This window comes from Echiichthys vipera (genome assembly GCF_963691815.1).
Source record: "Echiichthys vipera genome assembly, chromosome: 5".
Taxonomy (NCBI): domain Eukaryota; kingdom Metazoa; phylum Chordata; class Actinopteri; order Perciformes; family Trachinidae; genus Echiichthys; species Echiichthys vipera.
In genome coordinates, this window is record NC_139830.1 from 18,070,102 (window position 1) to 18,092,547 (window position 22,446).

Genomic DNA, 22,446 nt, shown 5'->3' on the forward strand with positions numbered 1-22,446 from the left:
TGTTTCTTTCTGCTATTTTTTGTCATCTATTTTCTGCTTGAAGATGAAATACGTAAATTTTGAAGGAGATGGAAATTATTTTTGACCAACCTAAAGTTCAACAGAGCTCATTTTAAAGAGTTTTAGGGTTGAGGTTAGTTTTTTAGTGTTGAGATTCAAGGTTAGTGAGGATGAACAGCAGTTTATTGATTCATTATAGTAAGCGCTTTAGCTGAAATATCTCAACAACCATTGGATGAATTTACCTGACTTCTCCTCTAGCACCACCCTGAGGTTGATTTTGTGGTTTTTAGTGAAACATCAATTTTTGGATTGATTAGTATGAATTTTGGTACAGACATTCGTGTTGAGATGAATTATAATAACTTTGGTGATCCTGTGACTTTTTCTGTAGCGCCATCCTCTGGTCAAAATTTGTCCAAATACCTGCAAAACTCATGACATCCCTGTTAACCTCAAGTGTAGTGCAAACTAGCGACTGTTAGCATGCCAAAATATGCTGTACATGGTAAAAAATGACTCATCCACATGTAAGCATTTGGTTTCAAACACTGCTTTACCAAAGTGCAGCCTCAGAGAGACTCTTGTTACTTTGCTTTTGGGAAACAGAGAAGGTGAGAGTATTGAGTGAGCACATCTGCAGTGAGTCCTGTGAGGACTGTAGAAAGCTGGTTTCACAGGCCTTGTTAAGGCCACAGTTGTCTCTTTGGCTGACCTCCTGCAGGGCTGACACACAAACAAGAAGAAACAGGTATAAGACACATAAAGATGAAATAATAGAGTCTATGGGTCCCCTCTGTCTCGCTCTTCCTCTTTTTCTCCTCCTCTCCCTATCACAATGTAGATGGACGGTTGCCGAGGACAACCTATGTGTACTCAACGGTGAACAGGAAGTGGTGTGTGAGCAAAGGTGCTATTAATAGCAGCATGTGTAGAAAGGACATTTGCTCACTGATGTGTGTGTGTGTGTGTGTGTGTTTGTGTGTGTGTGTGTATGTGTGTGTTTGTGTGTGTGTGTGTAACAGGGAGGAGGAGGATACAGATTGTGAGACTGAGACAGTTACTAGAGAGAACAGGAGGGGGGAGAAAGAGAGAGGAATGGATGGAGGGAGTGAGGGAACGTAGTGGAGGAGGGGGCGAGTGTGTGTTGACGCTGTACGTGGCGTCAGTGCGATAAGAATAGAGACGGTGCGTGTAGCGCTGCTGAGACATAAACCTCACAACCTCAGTGGGGCAGGCAGTGCTGACTGTTTGTGTGTGTGTCTGTGTGTGTGTGTGTGCAGATATAACCCAGTGTAGGCTCATGTGTGCATGTTGGGGTAATGACTGAAGATGAGCGAGTGATTTTTAAAAAAAAATTCAGTTGTGTAATTATAGTTATGTATGCTATTTTCAATCCCTGTTTAATTTTTAGAAACACATTTTCTTTTCCTCATTACATAATTTCTAAAGAGCAACTTGACAATGTTAATTGACAATGATAATTGCTTTGAGAAAAAGGGTAATAATGGGGACTATATTTAAGTTTTGAAACAATTTTCTTATTAAAGACAGGGAATAACAACACCTTTAAAGTCACATATGCAATTATGAAATCAATTTTATTAAATTGTGGAGTAATATAACACACAATTAAATGATAGGACTGCATGTTATATGCACATACAGTATTGTTCGCATAGTGTCTATAAGTAAATATATAACAGTCTATCTTCCCTGTTAATATAATTCAGTTTTCCTCTTTAATTTCTTCTTTTGGTCGTTTTATATATCGTGTATTATTTTATTATTTTATTCTATTTTAATTAATACTTTTCTATGTGTAATTTGGAGGGGCAGTAATTGCATTTCATTGTGCAAACCTGTATTGTATAATGACAATACAGCACAACCTTGAACCTTGAATGTATATCAAGTCTATAGCATATAGAGAATAAAGAAAGGTACGAGATGAAGCGAGAATAACGACCGCATAGCAAAGAATTAACTGCGCTGTTGCTTCAGAATAAGGCGCATATGAAGAATACAGCTCATGTCTGTTGTCCATGTCCCAGATCCAGCAGCATGCTGTGGCTCAGCTGGGTCTAATACGGTGACCCGCTTCATAAAGCGTCTTCACACCATCAGGAACTGAAGCAGCCACTGTGGGGGAACAGCAGGTGAAGAGCAAGTCAAAAACATGTTCAGGTTCAGGTCCGTAAGAAGGCACAACAGAGCACATCTGGCCAGATACTCACAGAGTTGATCCCTCTGTCCTTCACCTCTTGACTGGTCTCTGATTCATACAGAGCTGAAGAGAAAAGGGCAGGAAATTACTGCGTACGGTATCTCTGCAAAGAATCCACATTAAGGAACTTCTGCACCAAGTTTAGTGTCCTGTTAAGCTATGGTCCAAATATGCATAAATCCTGTTATGTGCATATGGAGATCATTGAGATGCACCCGTGGACGTGATTAAATGCTCTCTTGGATGGAGGAAACACGATGCAGCCCCATATAAGCTGCTCTAGATGCTAGAAAGCTTTATGCACGCTGGTGCCCCACCCCATGCAGCCGGTGTACTTGCCCTTTGGAGAGCTACTGACAGCACACTGCAATCATATCATGAGATTGGATATTATTTTGTTGTTGTTGAAAAACTCTTTCTCCTCTTTCTACAGTGATGGAAGATGCACTCAGATTCTTAACTTGAGTGAAAACACCAGTACAACAATGTAAATATACTCAGTTAAAAGGAAAAGTCCTACATTGAAAATCCTGCTTCAAGGGGGAGCACCACTTAAATTAAGAACTTCAGAGTGTTATGTCCATGGCCCAGGAAAGATCAGTCGATATTTCTAAACATACTCTCTGAAGTAAGTCTCAAACTTGAGCTCAATGAAAGAGAGAATGTTTTTCTTTTCTTTGTACCTAAATTAGCTTTATTCTATAGTAGAGTTGTCAGTTGTTAGAGTGCTCTCAGTGTCATCTACAACTTTCACAATTCATTATCTATGGAGCAGCTCCAAATTTGAAAAACGCAGTAGTTCCCCTGTAAGCAAAAATAAATAAAATGATAAATCAGCTGGTGTAAGGTAATGGATACATATTTCATCATTGGTAAGTTGGACTGCCTTTTTTTGTGTTGGTAATGTATTTGTGTGTGTGTGTGTGTGTGTGTGTGTGTGTGTGTGTGTGTGTGTGTGTGTGTGTGTGTGTGTGTGTGTGTGCGTGTGTGTGTTACCGAAAAGTTTTTGCATCCTGGTGACACATGACACAAAGCCGTGGAAGGGCATGTGAAGCTCTCCAGATGCGAAGCGCTCAGACAGCATCTGAACTACCTTGTTATCACACTCCATCCCTGTAAAACAGAGGAGCGGACGAAGGTGTGAGGACCAAACAGCAGCAACCATCTGTGTGCACATGGTGGTGTGTGTATGCATATCTATGTGTGTGTGTGTGCCTGTGTGTGTGTGTGTGTGTGTGTCATACCAATAGCTTGCAGCGCTGTACTGAGTTCAAAGGGGCTCATGGTCCCAGAAGAGTCCTCATCAAACTGGAAAAAGATGGACTGAAAAAGAAAGCAGCATCACAACAAGAAAAGATGTCTTTCTTTTTTCTGTCTCACACACACACACACACACACACACACACACACACACACACACACACACACACACACACACACACACTGTACCTGCAGATGGCGCAGATGGGTCACCAGGATTTCTGTTTGTCTATGGCTGAGGCTGGAGTGCCCTTTGGTCTACCAGTAGAGTTAAGGACATCTCAACAGGACAGAAGACAGAGAGATAAAGTTACGAGGAAGCAGAGTGAAAGTGAACAGCGGGGCAGCACGATGACTCGACCAATGAACATGGAGGTTCAAACCCTTTCTTCAGTAAGCATTTGACCCGCTGTAGTGTCAAACTATGAGAGGCACATCTGGTTTACTTAATCCTACAGAAATTACGTTTTTCACGAGCATGTTAAAAACGTAATTTCTGTAGGATTAAGTAAACCAGATGTGTATACAATACATTCAAAGTCAAACAAGGATTGTAATAAACTACAAGGAGGGTTGAGTTATATGAAAAGAAGACACTGTGGACAAAAGGATACATCCTCTCCAAAGATGAGCTGTCTGCATGTCTCCAGTGGCAGATGGTAATCTTTGTCAAGAACTGTGAGCGGGAAGAAAGACACAGATTGATGTAGAGAAAGAAAATAAAGGTTTTAATTGGATTAAGACTGGGAAAGGTGAAGGTGAGGACAAGTGTAGACACTTTTATAAGCTCAGTGTACTCTATCTGACTGCGGCTATGAGCCTCTGTCTAGACGGGTGACCTCCGTGGCTCCACTGGGACAACTTTTAAGGGAACGTGTAACTACTGTGCTTCCATCTAGTGGCCATTACGGGTATTATATGGTCAAATATCACTGGAGCCTGGTGAAGCTTTGGGCCATTTTCAGATGTGGATAAAACATGAAAAATGTAATATATAGTAGATATTTTAACCTGTGTTGAACAGCTTCATGACATCCTTGGCGTTCAGTCTGCCATCCTGCCGGGGAAGACAGAAGAAATGAGATAACCAAAGGCCCTTTTATTGAAGACACTTTTTTTAAGTAAAGTAGTAAAATTAGGAGGTTTCTTACTGGGCCAGACTCCTCATCAAATGTCCTCTCAACTCTCACTCGATCCTCTTGGGAGATGGAAGCTACCATAACCTTTTTCAGCGGCACATACACACCAAACAAACATAAACATACTTTATTCTCTTGGTGAGCTGCTGCTGTATATGTTGTTGATGTGGCTGTATGTGTAAACTCACCGGGAGGAAGCCAGAGGAGCAGGTAAAGTCCTGAGTCCTTTAACACAAAGACCACGGCAGATAGTCTCTTAAATTATACTTTCATACAGTTTAAACCTTACACACTCAGAAATAATGTTTGATATGGGCTCAGATCCTCTACTTAAGTAAAACACAGTTTGAATTCTACTTGATCAGCTAAATTCATCCAAAGTAAAGTCACTAACTAGACATAATGGCCCTGTTTTTTTAACCTTATGTGCACAAGACCATAATTTGTTCACACCAGTTATTATATTTTTTTAAGATTATTTGTTGTGCCCCCCCACCCTTTTCACTTTATTATAATTATTATTGTTATTATATATTTATATGTATTTTATCTATTTTCCTAAATAATTGTATTATCCTATTATAATTTATTTGTCTTTCTTGTTACTTATACTATGAGTTGTATTGTTCTGCATAACTGAAAACTTCAAAACAAAGTATTTTTTTTATTTATTATTATTTGTTTGTGCCTCTCTTGTAGAGAGTACAGCTGGAGGTTTAACAGGAAAGTGACAGGAAAAACACACCAGCTATCATCTTGTGCAACAAAATTATTATTTTTTTTTTCTTTCTCAGGGTTTCCTGTTCATTTTGTTGCAGGACAAGTTAAAACTTTATCATTCTTATAGGTGACCTAATGTAAACTCCGGCCTGAGCAGGTTTAATCTGCCACATAACTGAAAACACCTGTGTCCATGCAGGGTCTTTCATTAATGACAAGTCACCCTGTTTTATAAGTTGATCACATGTTTTGGATGGAAAATCAAAGTAACTGTATATGTAGTGCAGTAAAAATGACTCTGTAATGTAGTGGGTGTGGAAGTATAAAGTCCCATAAAATGGAAATACTTAAGTGAGGTACACATACCTCAAAATGATACTTAAGTAAAGTGGGTAAATGCACCAATATTTACTTTGCACCACTGTACAATGTCTATAGAGTTCCATTGCTAGGCAACAGCCTTGGTCCTTGTTAACTTCACATTTGTCACATTTAGAATATTTATGTTTACTTTAAAAAATGTCCGTAGAGGATGAATTTGAATGATCTGCCATAAAATGAGGAGAAATTACAATTATCTCCACTCTTGGAAAATTATTCAAACGATTATTATAGTGTAGGATAATTGACTGTTGCTGCCAACAGAAGCCATAAAAGATGCTTTTATCAGCCTCTTGTTGTCGACACTAATTGCAATTTAAAAAAAGTTTGAGTGTAAGCACAGGGGAGTGTGGGTGATATGACTGTGCCTTTGAGAGTGAGTGAGGCAGGAGGTGATTCAGGGAGTGCTGTGGGTCTGTGATTTAACAATGAGACGCACATAATGTTTACACAAGGTGAGAAGTAAATGGAGCTGCTTTTCCGAGGCTATTATTATGGTCAAGGAGGGAAAAAATGCCCGTCTTCTCTTCTCTTGTGTTCAGGCCCTCCATCTTACCCCAGAGTGTTTCCCGTCTTGGAGAAAATGCGGATAAAGAACTTTCCAGACTGGTTGGGTCGATAGGTGGACGCCACGATGATGTAGTTACCTGGGTCCAGATGCAGCTTCCTCCACACACCCCTGTCAGACAAAGAGCTGCATTTATGTACGCATAGACAATTACTATTCATGCCATGTGCAAACAAATGTTTGATGGATTGTCTTTGTCTTTTATCTGTAAGTCTCTTCTTTTGCTTTTGGCGCTCCTGGCAAATTTAATTTTCATTTTTATTTCATTTTATTTGAATTATTTCAACAGATAATTAAAACACCTTTTTAGGCTCTATGCAAAATAAAAATTCCACTTCAAGTGGAATAAGTAAGGCTCAAATTTTACACAAATTTGAAGGGTTCTGGGACAAGGTGTCATCAATAATTCATTCTCCTCTTCAGGCTTAATTATTATAGCAGGTTTATTACATGGAGATACAAGTTTTACTCCAAGCACAAGCACCAAATGTCCTGCTTTCATGAATAGATTATTTAATAATTACTAATAAGAAGTCATTATTTCTCATGATGCTGCTTTACCTCTGAGCCTTATATTTCCCAGAACGACCCACGGGGTAAGTTGTCCTAAAGAAGTTGCGGCTCAGACACGCACCCTGGAGCTGAAGAAACATATAACAAGTTCCTACTTTATAAAACTGTCACTAAGAATGTAAGGTTGTTTTGTTTTAATGAAAAAGTATGCATCTATCGCCCATGAGATACTCACCTCAGAAGGAACCTGCAAAGGCAAAAAACACAAAAGCAGGTGTTCAGATACTGGAGAAAGGTGCAGAGACTCAAATATTCAGTAAATCAAGTAAGTAAGTAAATTCAAAGTAGATGTGACCTTGTAAATGTGGAAAGACATGTAGAGGAAGTTGACTTTATTCTTCATCCTGCGGTTTTTCTGCAGCAGCTCCACCAGCACGGTGCACTGTTTGGCTTTCTGCTTCTGTTTCTCTGCTCTCTTCTTCTCTTCTGGGGTCATCGCCTCATCATCATCATCATCGTCATCATCGTCATCATCCTCGTCATCCTCGTCTGGCTGGTCCTGCTCCGTGAGATTCAACTGGAACTGAGGATTTTTCCAGAATGATCCTGAGGCGGGAGGGGGAAGAAAGAGTATGATTAATAAATAAATGATCCAAGTGGAGCTTGAATGCATATTTGTGCAAATGTGAATTCATAAACGTACGGGTGTATCTGCGGCTACCACCGGCAGAGCTTCCCGGTACCCAGAATCCTTCGTGTTCACTGATGGTCCAGGTAGACGGGGAGGTGGGAGAGTCAGGTTTGTCTCCCTCCACAAGAGTGTCGGGATTCACACTGCAGAGCTCCACGATGTCAAACAGGCTGCAGAAGTCCTCAGCACTGATCCTGATAGGGATGATCGTGCACATCAGACATCTTATGGTTTCTGAGAGGCAAAGTCGCATTAAATACTCAAGTACACTTGAGTATTTCCATTTAATGCGCCTTTTTACTCCTATGCCCCACTACATCTTAGAGGCTTTACTTAATTTAAAGTTGTTGATGTGATGACGATAAACGTCTCCTACTTGTGACCCTCTTGGATCAGCTGGAAAATGCATCGTCACAATACACCAGTACAATGGCAGCGTTACTGCTCGAGGTGTTGTTGGTGTAAAAGTGTAATTAAAAGATTAGCAGTTTGAATGCTTTGTGTGGATGGATTTTTCCCACGCATACTTTTGCATCACATTTACTTTAATCCAGCACCTGATGTTAAAAAGACTGAACGAGTCAAATTCTGTTATAGTGTTTTCATAGTGTGGTTAAATGCATCTCCCCCTCTCGACACATTTTAAATTATGCAAAAATACTAAAAGAAAAAACATCTACTCTTTCTCTGTCATTGAGAAACTCTAGATCTGGCCTCACCCCGCCCTAGGGTGAGACTTGTTTGATGAACACATTCTACCATCGACCCTGGTTGACCAGTGAAAGAGCGTCAAGAGGGCGGGAAACATTTAAGAGATTCAACCTGTTCAAATTTATGTCCCATTTTTTAAAAATAACACACGTTTTTGAGTGGAAGGAGACTTTAGGATCTGAAAAATTGTTCCATTGTGTAAGTTTGTGTGTTTTGTGTCATGTACCAGAACTCTCCATCTTCTTTCTTTTTCAGATCAATCCTTTCTTTTTCTGCTTTGACGATGTCATCCCACTCTTTACCCCTACAGTCAGACACACACACACACACACACACACACACACACACACACACACACACACACACACACGCGCGGAACACACACACACACACACGGAACACACACACACACACACACACACACACACACACACACACACACACACACGGAACACACACACACACACACACACACGCACACACACACACACACACACACGGAACACACACACACACACACACACACACACACACACACACACACACACACGCACACATGAGAGAAACTGTGTGAGTGTGGTCACTCTCTCTTTTATACAATGCACACAAACAGGAAGCTTCCTCACTTGTCACTCCAGGGTCCACGATATTCGACAAACCCCCAGGGGTTCCTCAGCCTCAGTAAGAGAATCTCATCTGACGCTTTCGTCACCTGAAATGTGAGGAGAGAAGAAACTAATGTAAGAGTTTGGTCAGTTTGAAGATTTATCTCAGTGTTTTTATTCGTACTAAGAGACCAGATGAGACAGCAACTGGCCGATCAATCCCTCCACGAGGCCCATCTTCAGTGGTTGTTCTGGAGCTTTCCATCGTATCACATGCTGTTCTTCTGTTATTTTCAGGGTCATGAATGAGTTTTACAATCACAGCTTTTAAGACATCATGGATGAGAAGTGCTCAACAAATAGATAAAAAGAATTTTGCCCTGCAATTCCATCACAAATGGGCAAAATTCATCAGCCGAAGAAGATCATGTTATACGATCAAAAGCTCCAAACCACCTGTGCTGAGAGCCATCCATCAACTACAACAGCTTGTCCCTGAAGAAGGTCACTGGGGGCAGGAGCCATGTCTTTGGACTGTGGGAGGAAGCCAGAGAACCCGGAGAGAACCCACGCAGACACGGGGAGAACATGCAAACTCCACACAGAAGAGCCCCAGCCGGTATTCAAACCAGCAACCATCTTGCTGTGAGGCGACAGTGCTAACCACCACACCAATGAGATAAAATGCCCAGATATGATATTTTATTAAATTAAGATGAGACACGAGAGAACATGAGATTAAATTCAATTTCAGTAAGATTATATTTGATTATTACGTTGGATCCTCGATCCTGATTGCTCCGTTGTTATTTGTGTATAACAGACCGTGCACCTGTGTGACAATTGGATTAATGTAGAGTGAGCGGATCAGCATTTCAGTGAGATTATGTGACAATGGATTACATTATATTAAGATACATTGAGATGAAGTCAAATGGCTTTAGATTTCAGAAGTCTTTGTGGAAACAGAGAACACACCCAAACAACATATTGATGATGAGGCAAAAATAAATAACAGCAGCAGGGTCGTGTCTGTCATACTGGCCTTTTCGGTGTCAGTGATGGCGTAAGCGTGGCCCTTTATCAGCCCGTTTCCCAACACTTTACCGATCTCATGGTTGTTGGCGGCCTGCGAAGGGCAAACAGAGGAACTCTGAAGTGAATCTGATGTGGCGTCTAGCTGTGCAATGTGAACTTTTGGAGGTGCATATGTACCTGGATGAAGCAGCTGAGCAGGCTGCCTCGAGACAGGGCGGCCGTCAGAGACCTCCAGAGGACTCGAGGGGTACGAGATGAGACCTCCATCGAGTATGCGATGCCTCCCGTGAAATCCTCCATCCCCTCTGAAATGTTGCCCCCCTTCAGGCTTCCGTAGCAGCCAATTAACCTACACACGAGGAGGTGAGAAAGTGTATTGTTTTTGTCACATTACTGTAGCGACACACACACACACACACACACACACACACACGCACGCACACACACAGAAAAAGAGTGGGTGATCTCAGACATTACAACCCAGAGACATATGCTTGGTAATGGCAACTGACTTGGCATAGGCCTTCTCCACCAGGGCGCTCCAATACTCGTGGCGGGTGTGAGAGTAGCTGAAGAGCAGACGGCCTTCGCATACTGGCAGCCTGTCATCCACAACAACCTCCACCCACTCACCATACTGCCAGAACTGCACAGGGACACACAGGGAGAGCGACGGGGAGAATAGAGCAGACTGAATTAATGAATGTAATGAATCAGGAGGCGCAAAGAGTGTAAAGAGACAAACCACTTGAACTTAATGTCCGAAACGTTCCCCTTTCACCTGCAACAACTGTTTTTTTCACCTGTGCCCACCTTATTTAGCTCTGATCAAATATGTTAATTGTTAATTGTGTATATGCAGTGGACATGGACATCAGGCAATAATCTCACATCATATACTTATATGCCTTTTATGAAATTAAATTTGGGGCAATTTAGTTAAATCTCTCAGTGAACTGTTCACATTGTGAGTTTTTAATTCCTCTTTTTAGTCCATTTAATCTTTTCTAATCTTCTATTTCATTTTGTTTAAAAAAACATCCATTTTGTGTTTTTATATTCCCTTATGTTTATTGTATTTCTAGCTATAATGCCTTTAGGGTCAGAACATTTAACATGAATACTGCTCACCCAACATTTAGCCCATTTTACCGAAAACCTTCTAATTTTGTGTAATGTTGCCTAAATCACTTGTAAATGCAAATCAATGCACATACATGTGTCTTATTAAACCACAGTGTTGAGCTTTCACATGACATATTCAAGCACAAATCAGAGACATGAATACGATTTGAGAGAATAAAAAGCAGAATGTAAAACTCTGTTAAATAAAGTTAAATAAACACGCTGCTCTCTTGTCTGACTAAATTTATTAATCCACCTCTCGAGGCAGTTAATGGTCATGACAAGGGTGTGTGTGCTGTACTGCTAACTGTGTGAACAAAACAGCGGCCGAGAGCAGGCCTGCACTGGCCTTAGCTGGATGTCTCAGGGGTAATCACTACCTGCATGTCTGGACTGCTCCCCCATCACCCTGACAGGGCAGAAGGAGTTTCCAGTCCTTCCGCCCGGCTTGTTAAGTCATGTCACATTCTCGCTTACAGTCTCTAAAGGTCCAGCGCTCCAGGGCAGAACAATCACAGAGTAAAGTAGTACAAATGATCTATATCAAGTGCATTTGCTCTGACACGACTGATGCGTCTCAGAAGGTGATATTTTATTGATCAGTGCAATGCGATGAACTCTCTAGAGCCGTGGTTTTTGTGAAAAGGCAAACCATTTATGAAAAGCATTTCTAAGGCACACCTTCACATACAAATACAACACCAGTGTGCTACGGCACACAGTTTTAGCACTGCTGCTTTAGAGTAGAATCCCCATTCAAAGATAAGGTTTTTCTCTTCTTACGCATGAGACCGCATACAGTGACTACTGCAGGATGAGTTGATACCCGTTTGACTTAAATGCCAAGTCCCTTACATTTGTAGGCAAGGCCGTTTTCTTGGCATTAGACACCAATATTTCCTCAGTGGCTGAGTTTTACCATTCAAACTGCTTTATCGATGTTAATTCAATCTCCCCTCATTCTGTTGCAATTTGAACTGTGAAGCCAGCCCTTACCAATCTCATTTTTTATATTAAGTTTATATTAATAGAACCCTGGGAACATAGGGATGAATGTTAACTAATATACGACCGAGGCCTTCCTTATGAACATAATGTGGACATTATTTCATGGTGCTAGGTTTGGTGTGAGGTTTATTTGATTAAACATGAATTAATGTAGGAATATGGAACCAGTAGCATAACTTCATTAACTGACTATATTTTGACACAGGGAACCTCTTTAGACAAGGCCTCAAGGTAAGGTAATAAAGAAGGAACCCACCTTGACTCCACAGGTTTTAGGGAACCAAATTGTTGGTGATTGAGTTGCATTGCTGGTAAAGTGGGCACCAGGTTTTGACAAGGAAGAACGGAATAAATGACTACTGCAGGATGAGTTGATACCCATAAAATAAAAATAGACTTTTTTTAAAAACTGTCCATCATGAGTTTGAAACAAGTGCAATGCTAACAGTACAGTACTCCTTTAAGGCCCTTATTATGTCAGTAGATATCATCCTTTCATTGTGCATACTAACACAAGATTAGTCTCTTTTCCTACATGAAGTGTAGTTACAATAAATGGTTAAAACATTGATGTTATTACAGTTTATCATAAGTATTTGCTTTCCTAAAGAATATCAGGCAACATGTCCGGGCTAAGATGGGGACGAGAGAGGACATGCAGCTGCAGGGCATGTGAGGTACACTTAAGCAAAAGCCTATGAGGAAGTCTGCAAGGTGTGCGTCTCAGCTGGCTTGATTGGGTGTCTAACTGTTGTCATTAGAAAAAAAGTGCAGTCAGAAGTTCTGTGTCGTTCATGACTCACCCTAAAATGGAAGATCCCTGCATAAGGCTTGGACAGACTTTGGTTGGGTGGCACCACCTTCACAAAGAGCTTGGGATGCATGGTGAGACAGGACAGAGCTGCCAGCAGCCAACAGTTACCTGATAAACACAAAGAAATAGTTGCTATGGACGCGTCCCAGCAGATCCTCAATGTGTTGTAACATGTATATTTATTTTCCTTTTAAATCACATGGTTTTATGTGATGGTCTTTACCTGATGCTTTCATCAGTTTGTCTGATATCTGTGTGTGCATTGCATGCTTTACAGCTACACTTATCCTTTTAAAAACTTCCTCTCAAATGTTTTTAGTTGAACTTAAGTATGTTTGAAGTGTATAACTGCTTCTGTAACTAAGCATGCATGTATTTGCATCACTATTTACACAAGATATTATCCTTCAATCAGCTCACCTGTGCTTGTTCCCCTGACTGTGTCAGGTGACCATGTGAGTGTACATATAGAGGTATGTCTCCCTTTCTTTCTTCCATTTTAAGTCTGAGGAAGGGCGGACGCCTGAAACATCACTTAACTTGCTTGCAATACATTTGTCAAGGGGCAGCTTCTGGTGTATGGAATCTATTTCCCTTCCATACTTATTTTTCATACCAACACCCAGCTTTTTTTATTTTTTGGGGATGTTTGTGCTTCTCTCCCCTGTTTCAGATTTTTACATATCCAATGGTTTAAGAGTCCAGGAGGTGGTGGTCTCACGTGAAGTGTGATTCAGCTTTTCATGCATGTTAGCTCTCTCTCTCTCTCTCTCTCTCTCTCTCTCTCTCTCTCTCACTCTCTCTCTCTCTCTCTCTCTCTCTCTCTCACTCTCTCTCTCTCTCTCTCTCTCTCTCTCTCTCTCCTCTCTCTCTCTCTCTCTCTCTCTCACTCACTCACTCACTCACACACACACACACACACACACACACACACACACACACACACACACACACACACACACACACACACACACAATAACTACACCCCTCTCCAACAGCAAACATCTGTTCCTAGTAGTTCCTCTGCAGTAGAAAAACATGAGGATTTGTTGGAAAAACACATCCTAGGATACAGTTCGAAGGAGAAGGAGGGTACATAGGGTACGTATCATTTAAATGTCTGCCCGCAACTGGTGACATAAACCATTAGTTAAGAAATCCCAGAGGAGGATGGAGGGGTTAGTGTTGTGCAGAAAACAATCTCCTAGTTCACCACAAGTAAGAAACACAATGGACAACACAGATGAGCGTTATAGGCTCTGAATCCCCCTGCAGACTTTGGAGTTTAGTGAGTGTCACTCCTCTTTCCCCCTGACTGTGTGTTTGAAGTTCAGTCCCTGGAGTTGTGCGGTGCAGACACCATGTTCTGATGTCACTGCATTTTATACAGTACTCAAGGGAACAAACTGAAGGACTATTTGGGCTTTTGAGGGTTTAACTTTTCCCAGCATGTTGTGCAACGCCAGTTTAAGACGATTCTGCATGTATCACAGTTCTTCAGGGCTTTTGTTTCCCTTTTATCAGAGCAGCTGAAAGATGACAGGCAAGCAGGAGAGAGAGAGGGGGGATGATGATGCAGCAAAGGGCAGCGGATCAGATTCAAACCTGTGCCGCTGTCAACCTATTTGAGGAGCCAGCTCTACCCGGTGAGAGGCAGATTTTAATGTGTTTAAGGTGTATGGAAGTGCAAGCTTTCCTGATGTGTACTCACCCAGTTGGCCCTGACAGATGTCAGTAGTCCCAGTCGTGCCCTCCACAAACACAGCGTTCTTACTGATGTCCTTCAGAAGAAGAGGAGGACAATGTGAGCATCGATGATGTGACACCACGTCATCAGTATGTGCTATTATTCTCGGCCAGGTCTCCAGTGTAAAAGAGATAGTTGTACATATTTTGTCAGTGTATTATGTAAGTTTAATTCTATATGTAATATATAATATGTGACTGAACATTAAATGTGTTCAGTGCCTTTTTTACTCTGAAACATTTCTCGCTCAGAGATTACTTACAATACTTTCAGTATTGTCTGAGCTCTTTCTTTTGTTACTTCCTCTCTTGAGGAAACAGCTCCGGGTATTAAAAGTTCCTCAGACCTGAGCCACACCTGTTCACTGTCAACACCCCTGCAACAGTGTTAACAAAGCTCCTGAGAAGACGCAATGCCAAGGACAGACTAGGAAACACATTTCACATTACCCTATTGTTCAGACATCCGTTTAAACCTGCACAAGTGGCCAAACAACGCAGAAAACTTTCCTTTATATGCAGCTAAATGTTGCTAAATGATGTTTAAAATGTTGACAGTCAGTTCTCAAATAAGTATTTGTTATTTTTTGGCTGCAGCTATAACGTGACAAGATTATTGATTATTTTACAACCTCAAATGTGCTAAAATATCTGGGTAACAACTGACACTATACATACTGCACGCACGCACAACTGTGTCTACCTTGGGTCGCTGCCACTTGATCGCCTTCTTTGGATCCGGATCTTCCGGCATACCGATGGACTTCTGCTCAGGTGGAAAGGTTGGATCAGCAAACAGTTCCCCGGACTTCAGGCACTCTTCCAGGATAGTCTTGAAGTCCTGATCGTTAAACTTGATCGGGTTCTCGATGGAGCCCAGCGGTGCCTCCTTGTTGGTCGCCATGCTGCCAGTGAATCTGCAGTCAAACTCTTTATTCGCAAAATGTGAGAGGAGCCGGTGCTTAAGTAGAGTTAAAAGCGCACACCCACCGCAGCCAGAGAGGGCAACTCGGAGCGCCTCCCCGGTTCTGCAGCCCGGAAAGGTATGCAGAGCGCCGGGGGCCGCGGAGAGCTGGAGTCGGAGTAATGACAAGGTGCCAACAGCCACTTTGATCCCCCTTATTTATCATCCATTCATCACTATTATCGACCAGAGGCCAAAGGCTGCTCCGTCCCCACCACCACCTGCACAACAACAGGACAAACAAGTGGGAGACAAAACAAGAGAAGAATGACAGCAAGATAATACAATCATAAATAATAAGAGGTATGTTTACTTTATGAACTAGAAACTATCATCCCCAGCTCCTCAACTCCTGACCCCTCTGACCATCCCCCTCCCCACTTTTGACCCCCCCCCCCCCCCTGGACACCATCACCCCCCCCCCCCCCCCAGACACCCTCCCTGGACACCTCACCCCCCTCTCCACCCCGGACATCTCTCCCATCGCCCCTCCTCCTCCCCTCTCCAGACACCCTCCCTGGACACCATCACCATCACCCCCCCTTCCCACCCCTGACACCTTCCCTGGACACCTTCACCCCCTGGACACCACCACCCTGCCTGGACACCATCACCATCACCCCCCCTTCCCACCCCTGACACCTTCCCTGGACACCTTCACCCCCTGGACCCTGGATTTTTCAGTATTCATCTGGTTACACAGAGCTAGCATATACTTAGACTGCTGTTTTCCTGCCATGCACCACTATCACTTTATTATTTAGTACCTTCACATAGCTTATAGTTATATATTTATACTCTATTACTGCACCATAGTTCTGTTACGTCTGCTCATTACATATATGTATGTATGTATGTATCATGTCTGACCACATCTGAATCCGATCACTGTCCACTTATATCTTTTCTGCACTACAGTTCTGTTTACACCTGTTTCAACAGTCTACTGCATGTTTACATTGTTTACATCATATACACCCGTTCACATGTCTGCTTACATCTGATACACGCATGTCTTTCTACATCTCACGCCGACGATGTTCTATGTATCTAACTGTGACTTGTGTGTGTTTAACTTGTACTGACATCTAGACACTTTCCTCTCTGCTGTTCTTCGTTTTCTAACTCTGTGACTGGATTCTAACCTGTACTAACACACTAACATCCTGACACTTATTCTAACCTGTACTAACACACTAACATCCTGACACTTATTCTAACCTGTACTAACACACTAACATCCTGACACTTGTTCTACCTGTACTAACACACTAACATCCTGACACTTATTCTAACCTGTACTAACACACTAACATCCTGACACTTATTCTAACCTGTACTAACACACTAACATCCTGACACTTATTCTAACCTGTACTAACACACTAACATCCTGACACTTGTTCTACCTGTACTAACACACTAACATCCTGACACTTATTCTAACCTGTACCAACACACTAACATCCTGACACTTATTCTACCTGTACTAACACACTAACATCCTGACACTTATTCTACCTGTACTAACACACTATCATCCTAACACTTATTCTACCTGTACTAACACACTAACATCCTGACACTTACTCTTCTCTTACACTTTATTCTTGTGTTAGGTTAAAATGTTTTTGTATTGTTGCACTGACGTTATTTGCTGCTCTGTGTGCCCTGAATTGCCCCCCGGGGACAAATAAAGTTTTTTGAATTGAATTGAATTGAATTGATTTTATTCTGTTTTCAGGAACACAAGTTGTATGTTGTTCCACGTCTAAGACGATTTTCTGTCATGACAGACAATAAAGTTTTTGAATCCAAATCTGAAACTCAAACCAATTCAAGTAAAAATGGGAAAAACACAAAGAGAGAAGAAGAGACAAAATAATGCCAACATTTAAGGGAACTTGCATTAAATGTGTCCTACTTTATTTCCTGTTGCAGTGAATGTGAATGACATCAGCTGACAGGAAGTTCACAAGGACCAAGGCTGTTGCCTAGCAATGGAACGGTCTTTATTCTAGTACGTATATATTATGGGATGCTGTCCTGTTGAGTGTGAGGCTGCAGTTGAGTCAAACTGACGCTAGGTGTCAGTCTAGTCCACATGAACACAGCAGCCCACCACATCTACTGTATGGAGGGGTTTACTGTAAATTGTGGTGATGATGATAAATAAAGTGCTGAAGAGAAAGATATTTGTAAAAAAAATTATAAATCCTGATTGCCCACAGCAGAAACACACAACAAATAATGACTTTATTAATGTAGGAGGGTTGAGTTGGATTGAATTTCACTCATCTATCAATATTATTTGTCAGCAATAGACCTGATAATGTGTTTTAATATAAGTTTTGAATAAAGTTTTAGTTTTGATGCACTCACAGCTTCTAAGACAACGTGGGTGAGAAGTCTTGAAAGTGCTCAAAGAACAGATAAAAGAATATTTGCACTGCAACTCCTTCACAAATGGGCAAAATTCAAGAAGACCATGTCAATCAATCAAAAACTCTCTATGTCTCTGACCTTTATTCCTTCTGTCCAGCCATATTTTTTGTAAGTTTATTTCAGCTTTTAAATAAGTTTTTATAAAATATGAGCTCTCTAGGAACAAAACAAATGTGTTTCATTTGGCATTAGTGTGTTAACAGTACTGGAATGGATAAAAAACATTCATAACAGCGTTTGCTAGATGGATATAAATAAGGCTTTATCAATGTTTAAATCATTTACAAAAGCTTCATAGATGAGTTATAGCCTAAGCCATTTCTAAGGGCACATGGTTGGTTTCCAGGTTGTGAACGAGTGTCTGCCCTCCAGCAGAATAAACTGGATTTCTCTTTTCTCAGCTCTTAAATTCTTCAGACCTCTAATGGGCTGGAAAAAAATGATCCTAACTCATGTTTCAACAACTTATCAACAGTAAAAGACTTAATGGATTGTTGTGGAAACCTTTTATCAATAACTTATTGATATTAACTACAGAGTTAAACGTCTTTTTTCATTAGGTTTACAAGCTTTATATCTGATGTATAACCTATTAATAAACCATTAATAACAACTCATAAACAGCTTATAAAGAGTGTTTTATTAGAATGTGGAACAAGTCTTTATTATACCTTCTTTGTGCCTAATTTACACCACTTTCAATTAGGAAATAATATCATCTAATTGACAGATTAAAAAAAGAGAAAACTGATCGTCTGTGCGTCAGTATGAGACTAGAAGTCTTTTGCATGATACTAGTGTGATGAACTATTCATAGATACTTGTTTATCTTGATAGCTACATTGACCCAACCGTTGTTCTGAAGGGGTGTTTCGGTCTCTTCCTGTGACACTTGTGAACTCTGGTCGGGACTCAAATGATCTGAAGTAGACATCCAATTACAGTCCCCTCCCTCCCCCTCTGTCTGTCCTCTTGCGTCTTGTCATTCATTAAATTTAGGTGGATATCCATCACCAATAAACTGTTGTCCTGCGGTGCTCACTGCAGGCCTCTGTAGGCGTCTCCAGCCGTCTCTCCATCACACGCCTGATTACACTGAAGACGTGAGACTGACCGGGACTAAACAAACAAGAAGAATAGCGACACAGATCCGCCTAATGGTCACCATTTAACTCCATTCATGAGCTCTCCATTATGTCCGTATGGTCTTTGAGTACAGGATTATAGGAAGCCTCAATGACAAAGGTCAGAGGGCCGAGCAGACACTCCCACACCTCCACGACCTGCTCTGATCCCACGACCCCGGCACCAGCAGCCCCCCACGGGCCCCTCACTCTCCCCACTGGTTAACCGGATTTGTCCCGACCCGTTTTCTGCCGCATCACTCACACACATCACACTGACCGGCCTGAGCGGGTCAAGAGATAATCAGCCCCCAGTAACACTGAGGAGAAATTACTGGAATACAGGCTGTCTATTATATATGAGTTTATCTTTTTAACTGTGGGCTTTTTACTATTTGTCTGTTTTTTTATTATTGTAGTTTTATGATGAATAAACCTCTCACATCTTGAACTTGTTTTAATAAAGTACTAAGTATTGAATGCGTTCACTCAGTCTTCATTTTCCATGTTGTTTTTTTTTAATGTTTTTATTAATCACATGACCATGACTGGCTGCTGCACTCAAGTACATAGCTGTAAAGATTCAGTTGTTTGTTTACTCAAAACATGATTTTTGTACATCATATTATATTTACACACTGTCCTGCTATAGCCCTCAATACTGACATTATTTTGTTGCAGTGTAAAATATTGCGCTTTTTTATTCCATAACATTCATTTGACAGTAGTTACTTTGAAGATTAAGCTTTTTCACACAAAACACATGATTGGTGTATGAAATGTGAAATATTGTTATATATTAATTAAGCAGCCCAACAGTATTTCGTTAGAATCAGCTCAGAGGATAAATAATATCATAATATAACATAAATCATTCTGCAGCATAATGAATAATTGAACTCTTCTGTAAGACTTTAAATGCAGGACGTTTTTTTTCTACCTTTCTATAGAAACACAAACACAATAACTGTAGTGATAAAGCTCTTCACCTTCATCTAAATAACTAATGTAGAATCATTTATATGGATGCAAATCCTGAAACATAAAGAGTTATATAAACGAGGCAACACTGCATATTTGTTGCATGTGGAGACGCTGATCGTGGCGGTTAGAAGCTACGGTTCACCTGCCCTTAGGCCTTTCTAGGAACAAACACATGAAAGCATTTTCACCTGTCTCGGGACTGAACTCTACCTCCTCACCTTATGCATGCTAACACCTCTGACCCCAGCACTGTGAGTGTGTAAGGGAGGGGGGTGTACGCTCAAATCCAGTTTTTCCTGCCTTTTTGAACGTTTCTGGGAAACAAAACTGTCTGACCAGAATATATATGTTTGTGTGTGCATGTGTGTGTAATTACCTGAGCAACTGAATAACTGTGTGTCCGTTTGTGTCTGGTTCACAAGGGTCACCAGGTGCAGAGAGAACAGAGTAATGTGTGCGCGCGCATGTGTGTGTTTATGAAAGACAAAGAGAGTAAAAGCCGTTTGAGGAACAGTTTGTCAGAGAACGTTTGAGTCGGCAGATGTTTGATTACCTCATCTCGTCCATCTTTGGGTCTGCAGTTAAGTTCACCCTTGAAGCTCTATACATGAACAGTATTGTAGGTTTAAAGACGCATTTGCCTGAAGGATGTAAATGTAAAATCCTCTTTTGACAATATTCAGGTCAAAATCCATTTCAGAAGGCCAAAAGCTACACCTTTATTTACACCCCAGCGAACTGTCATTAAGGTTAACAAGTGGACATCATTTACCATTTCATTAGTTTACCAACAGCTACATGTGGCTAAACAGGATGTTTGGTTATCCTACCAACTGTTCAGACACAACTGCAGCCAGTTAGCCTGTCTCTGTGTGCAGGGTCATGTTTAGAAGATACAAATACAACCCGGCATTGTAACTAAGTTATTGCTGGTATGAACAACACTTGACAGACAGGGACCAGTTCTGTCTACAGTGAAGAGACCAAGGTGGAAGCACAAACCAAAAATGGAGTCTACTCTGACTAACCATGTCATGTCATATCATTTTGAATGGCACTGTATTGTACCGTACCTTATTGTATAACATATTGCATCGTATCACACTGTATTTAGCACATTGTATCTTATCGCATCCTATCATATCGTATTGTAGAATTTTGTATTGAAACGTATGATACTGTATTGTATATCATATCGTACTGTATTGTGTATTGTATTGCATGATTTTGTATTCTGTATCCTAGCGTAGCGTACTGTTTAGTGTATTGTATCATATTGTATCGTACCATACTGTACTGTATTGTAGATTCGACCTTATCATACCGTTTCGTACCATATTGTGTATTGTGTATCGTATCGTATTGTGTATCGTATTATACCATTTCTTACCATATTGTTTTGTATCATATTGTATCATACCATAGTGTACAATATTATGTATCGTATCATACCATTTCGTACCATATTGTGTATTTTGTATCGTATCGTATTGTGTATCGTATCATACCATTTCTTACCATATTGTATCGTATCATATTGTATTGTACCATAGTGTACAATATTATGTATCGTATCATATCATATCGTACCATATCATATTGTATAGTATCATATTGTATCATACCGTACGGTATCATATTGTGTATCGTATTGTATTCTATCTTATTTACTGTATTGCATCTTATCGGATACTATCATATTGTATCATATTGTATGATTTTGTATCGCATCGTATAGGGGTGTCAAAATTCTCCAAATCCACAATAAATTTGACTTTTGATTTTAAGAAGAGTCTTGATTTGGTCGTTGGTTTTCTGATAACTTATTTATACTATACTACTTTAAAATCATAGGCTGTATGGTGTGATATAGTGTGTTATAACCACTGTTATTTTTCAGAATGTACCACACCGTATAGTCAAATTTAAATAACTTTGATTTGGTTTTTCAATTTAGAGTTGTGTGACACCCCTTGTTATACATCATTTTATATTGCATTGTGTCATATTATATCACAATGGGTTGATCACAGCACGTCCTTCACTGAGGTGAAAACCTTGACTGTAGCTTTGGGGATATCCACGTTGACTTGAAATTTGACCAAAACCTTGAGTATTGATCTTATAAACAGTATTTTGTACTACTGATGCTTGCATATGATATATAATCTTAACTAAGTGGGTGAAACTGTGTCTGATTTGAAACAATATTTAGTACTGTGGATATTTTATCCAAGGAGGTAGAGGCATTGTTTATGAGTGGTTGGATTCACTCAGCTGTCAGAGGAGTTGTAGCACGTAACAACAAAGCAGCCTTTCAGACCAGAACACTGGAGCTATATCATATTACAATAACAAACAAAATAAAATCACAACGTAATCT

General features: G+C 40.7%; 1 protein-coding gene across 2 annotated transcripts; it reads right to left on the reverse strand.

Moving 5' to 3' along the window:
* Positions 1-1,582: 1,582 nt before the first annotated feature.
* Positions 1,583-15,474, reverse strand: capn12 (calpain 12). 2 transcript variants are annotated; one of them, XM_083913419.1, is made up of 22 exons: positions 15,250-15,474; positions 14,512-14,581; positions 12,790-12,908; positions 10,366-10,499; positions 10,031-10,202; positions 9,861-9,944; positions 8,837-8,922; positions 8,437-8,514; positions 7,512-7,693; positions 7,164-7,414; positions 7,044-7,055; positions 6,857-6,936; positions 6,284-6,406; positions 4,815-4,851; positions 4,639-4,710; positions 4,499-4,544; positions 4,102-4,163; positions 3,677-3,745; positions 3,472-3,550; positions 3,224-3,340; positions 2,238-2,290; positions 1,583-2,142 (listed from the first exon to the last, which is right to left on the reverse strand). In XM_083913419.1, the coding sequence occupies exons 1-22, from the start codon at positions 15,448-15,450 to the stop codon at positions 2,116-2,118; spliced, it is 2,154 nt and encodes a 717-aa protein (XP_083769545.1). In that variant the 5' UTR covers positions 15,451-15,474; the 3' UTR covers positions 1,583-2,115. The 2 variants fall into 2 exon arrangements, with proteins under 2 accessions (XP_083769545.1, XP_083769544.1); XM_083913418.1 differs by having other exon boundaries at positions 4,639-4,722; positions 4,812-4,851.
* Between the last annotated feature and the right edge of the window lie 6,972 nt (positions 15,475-22,446).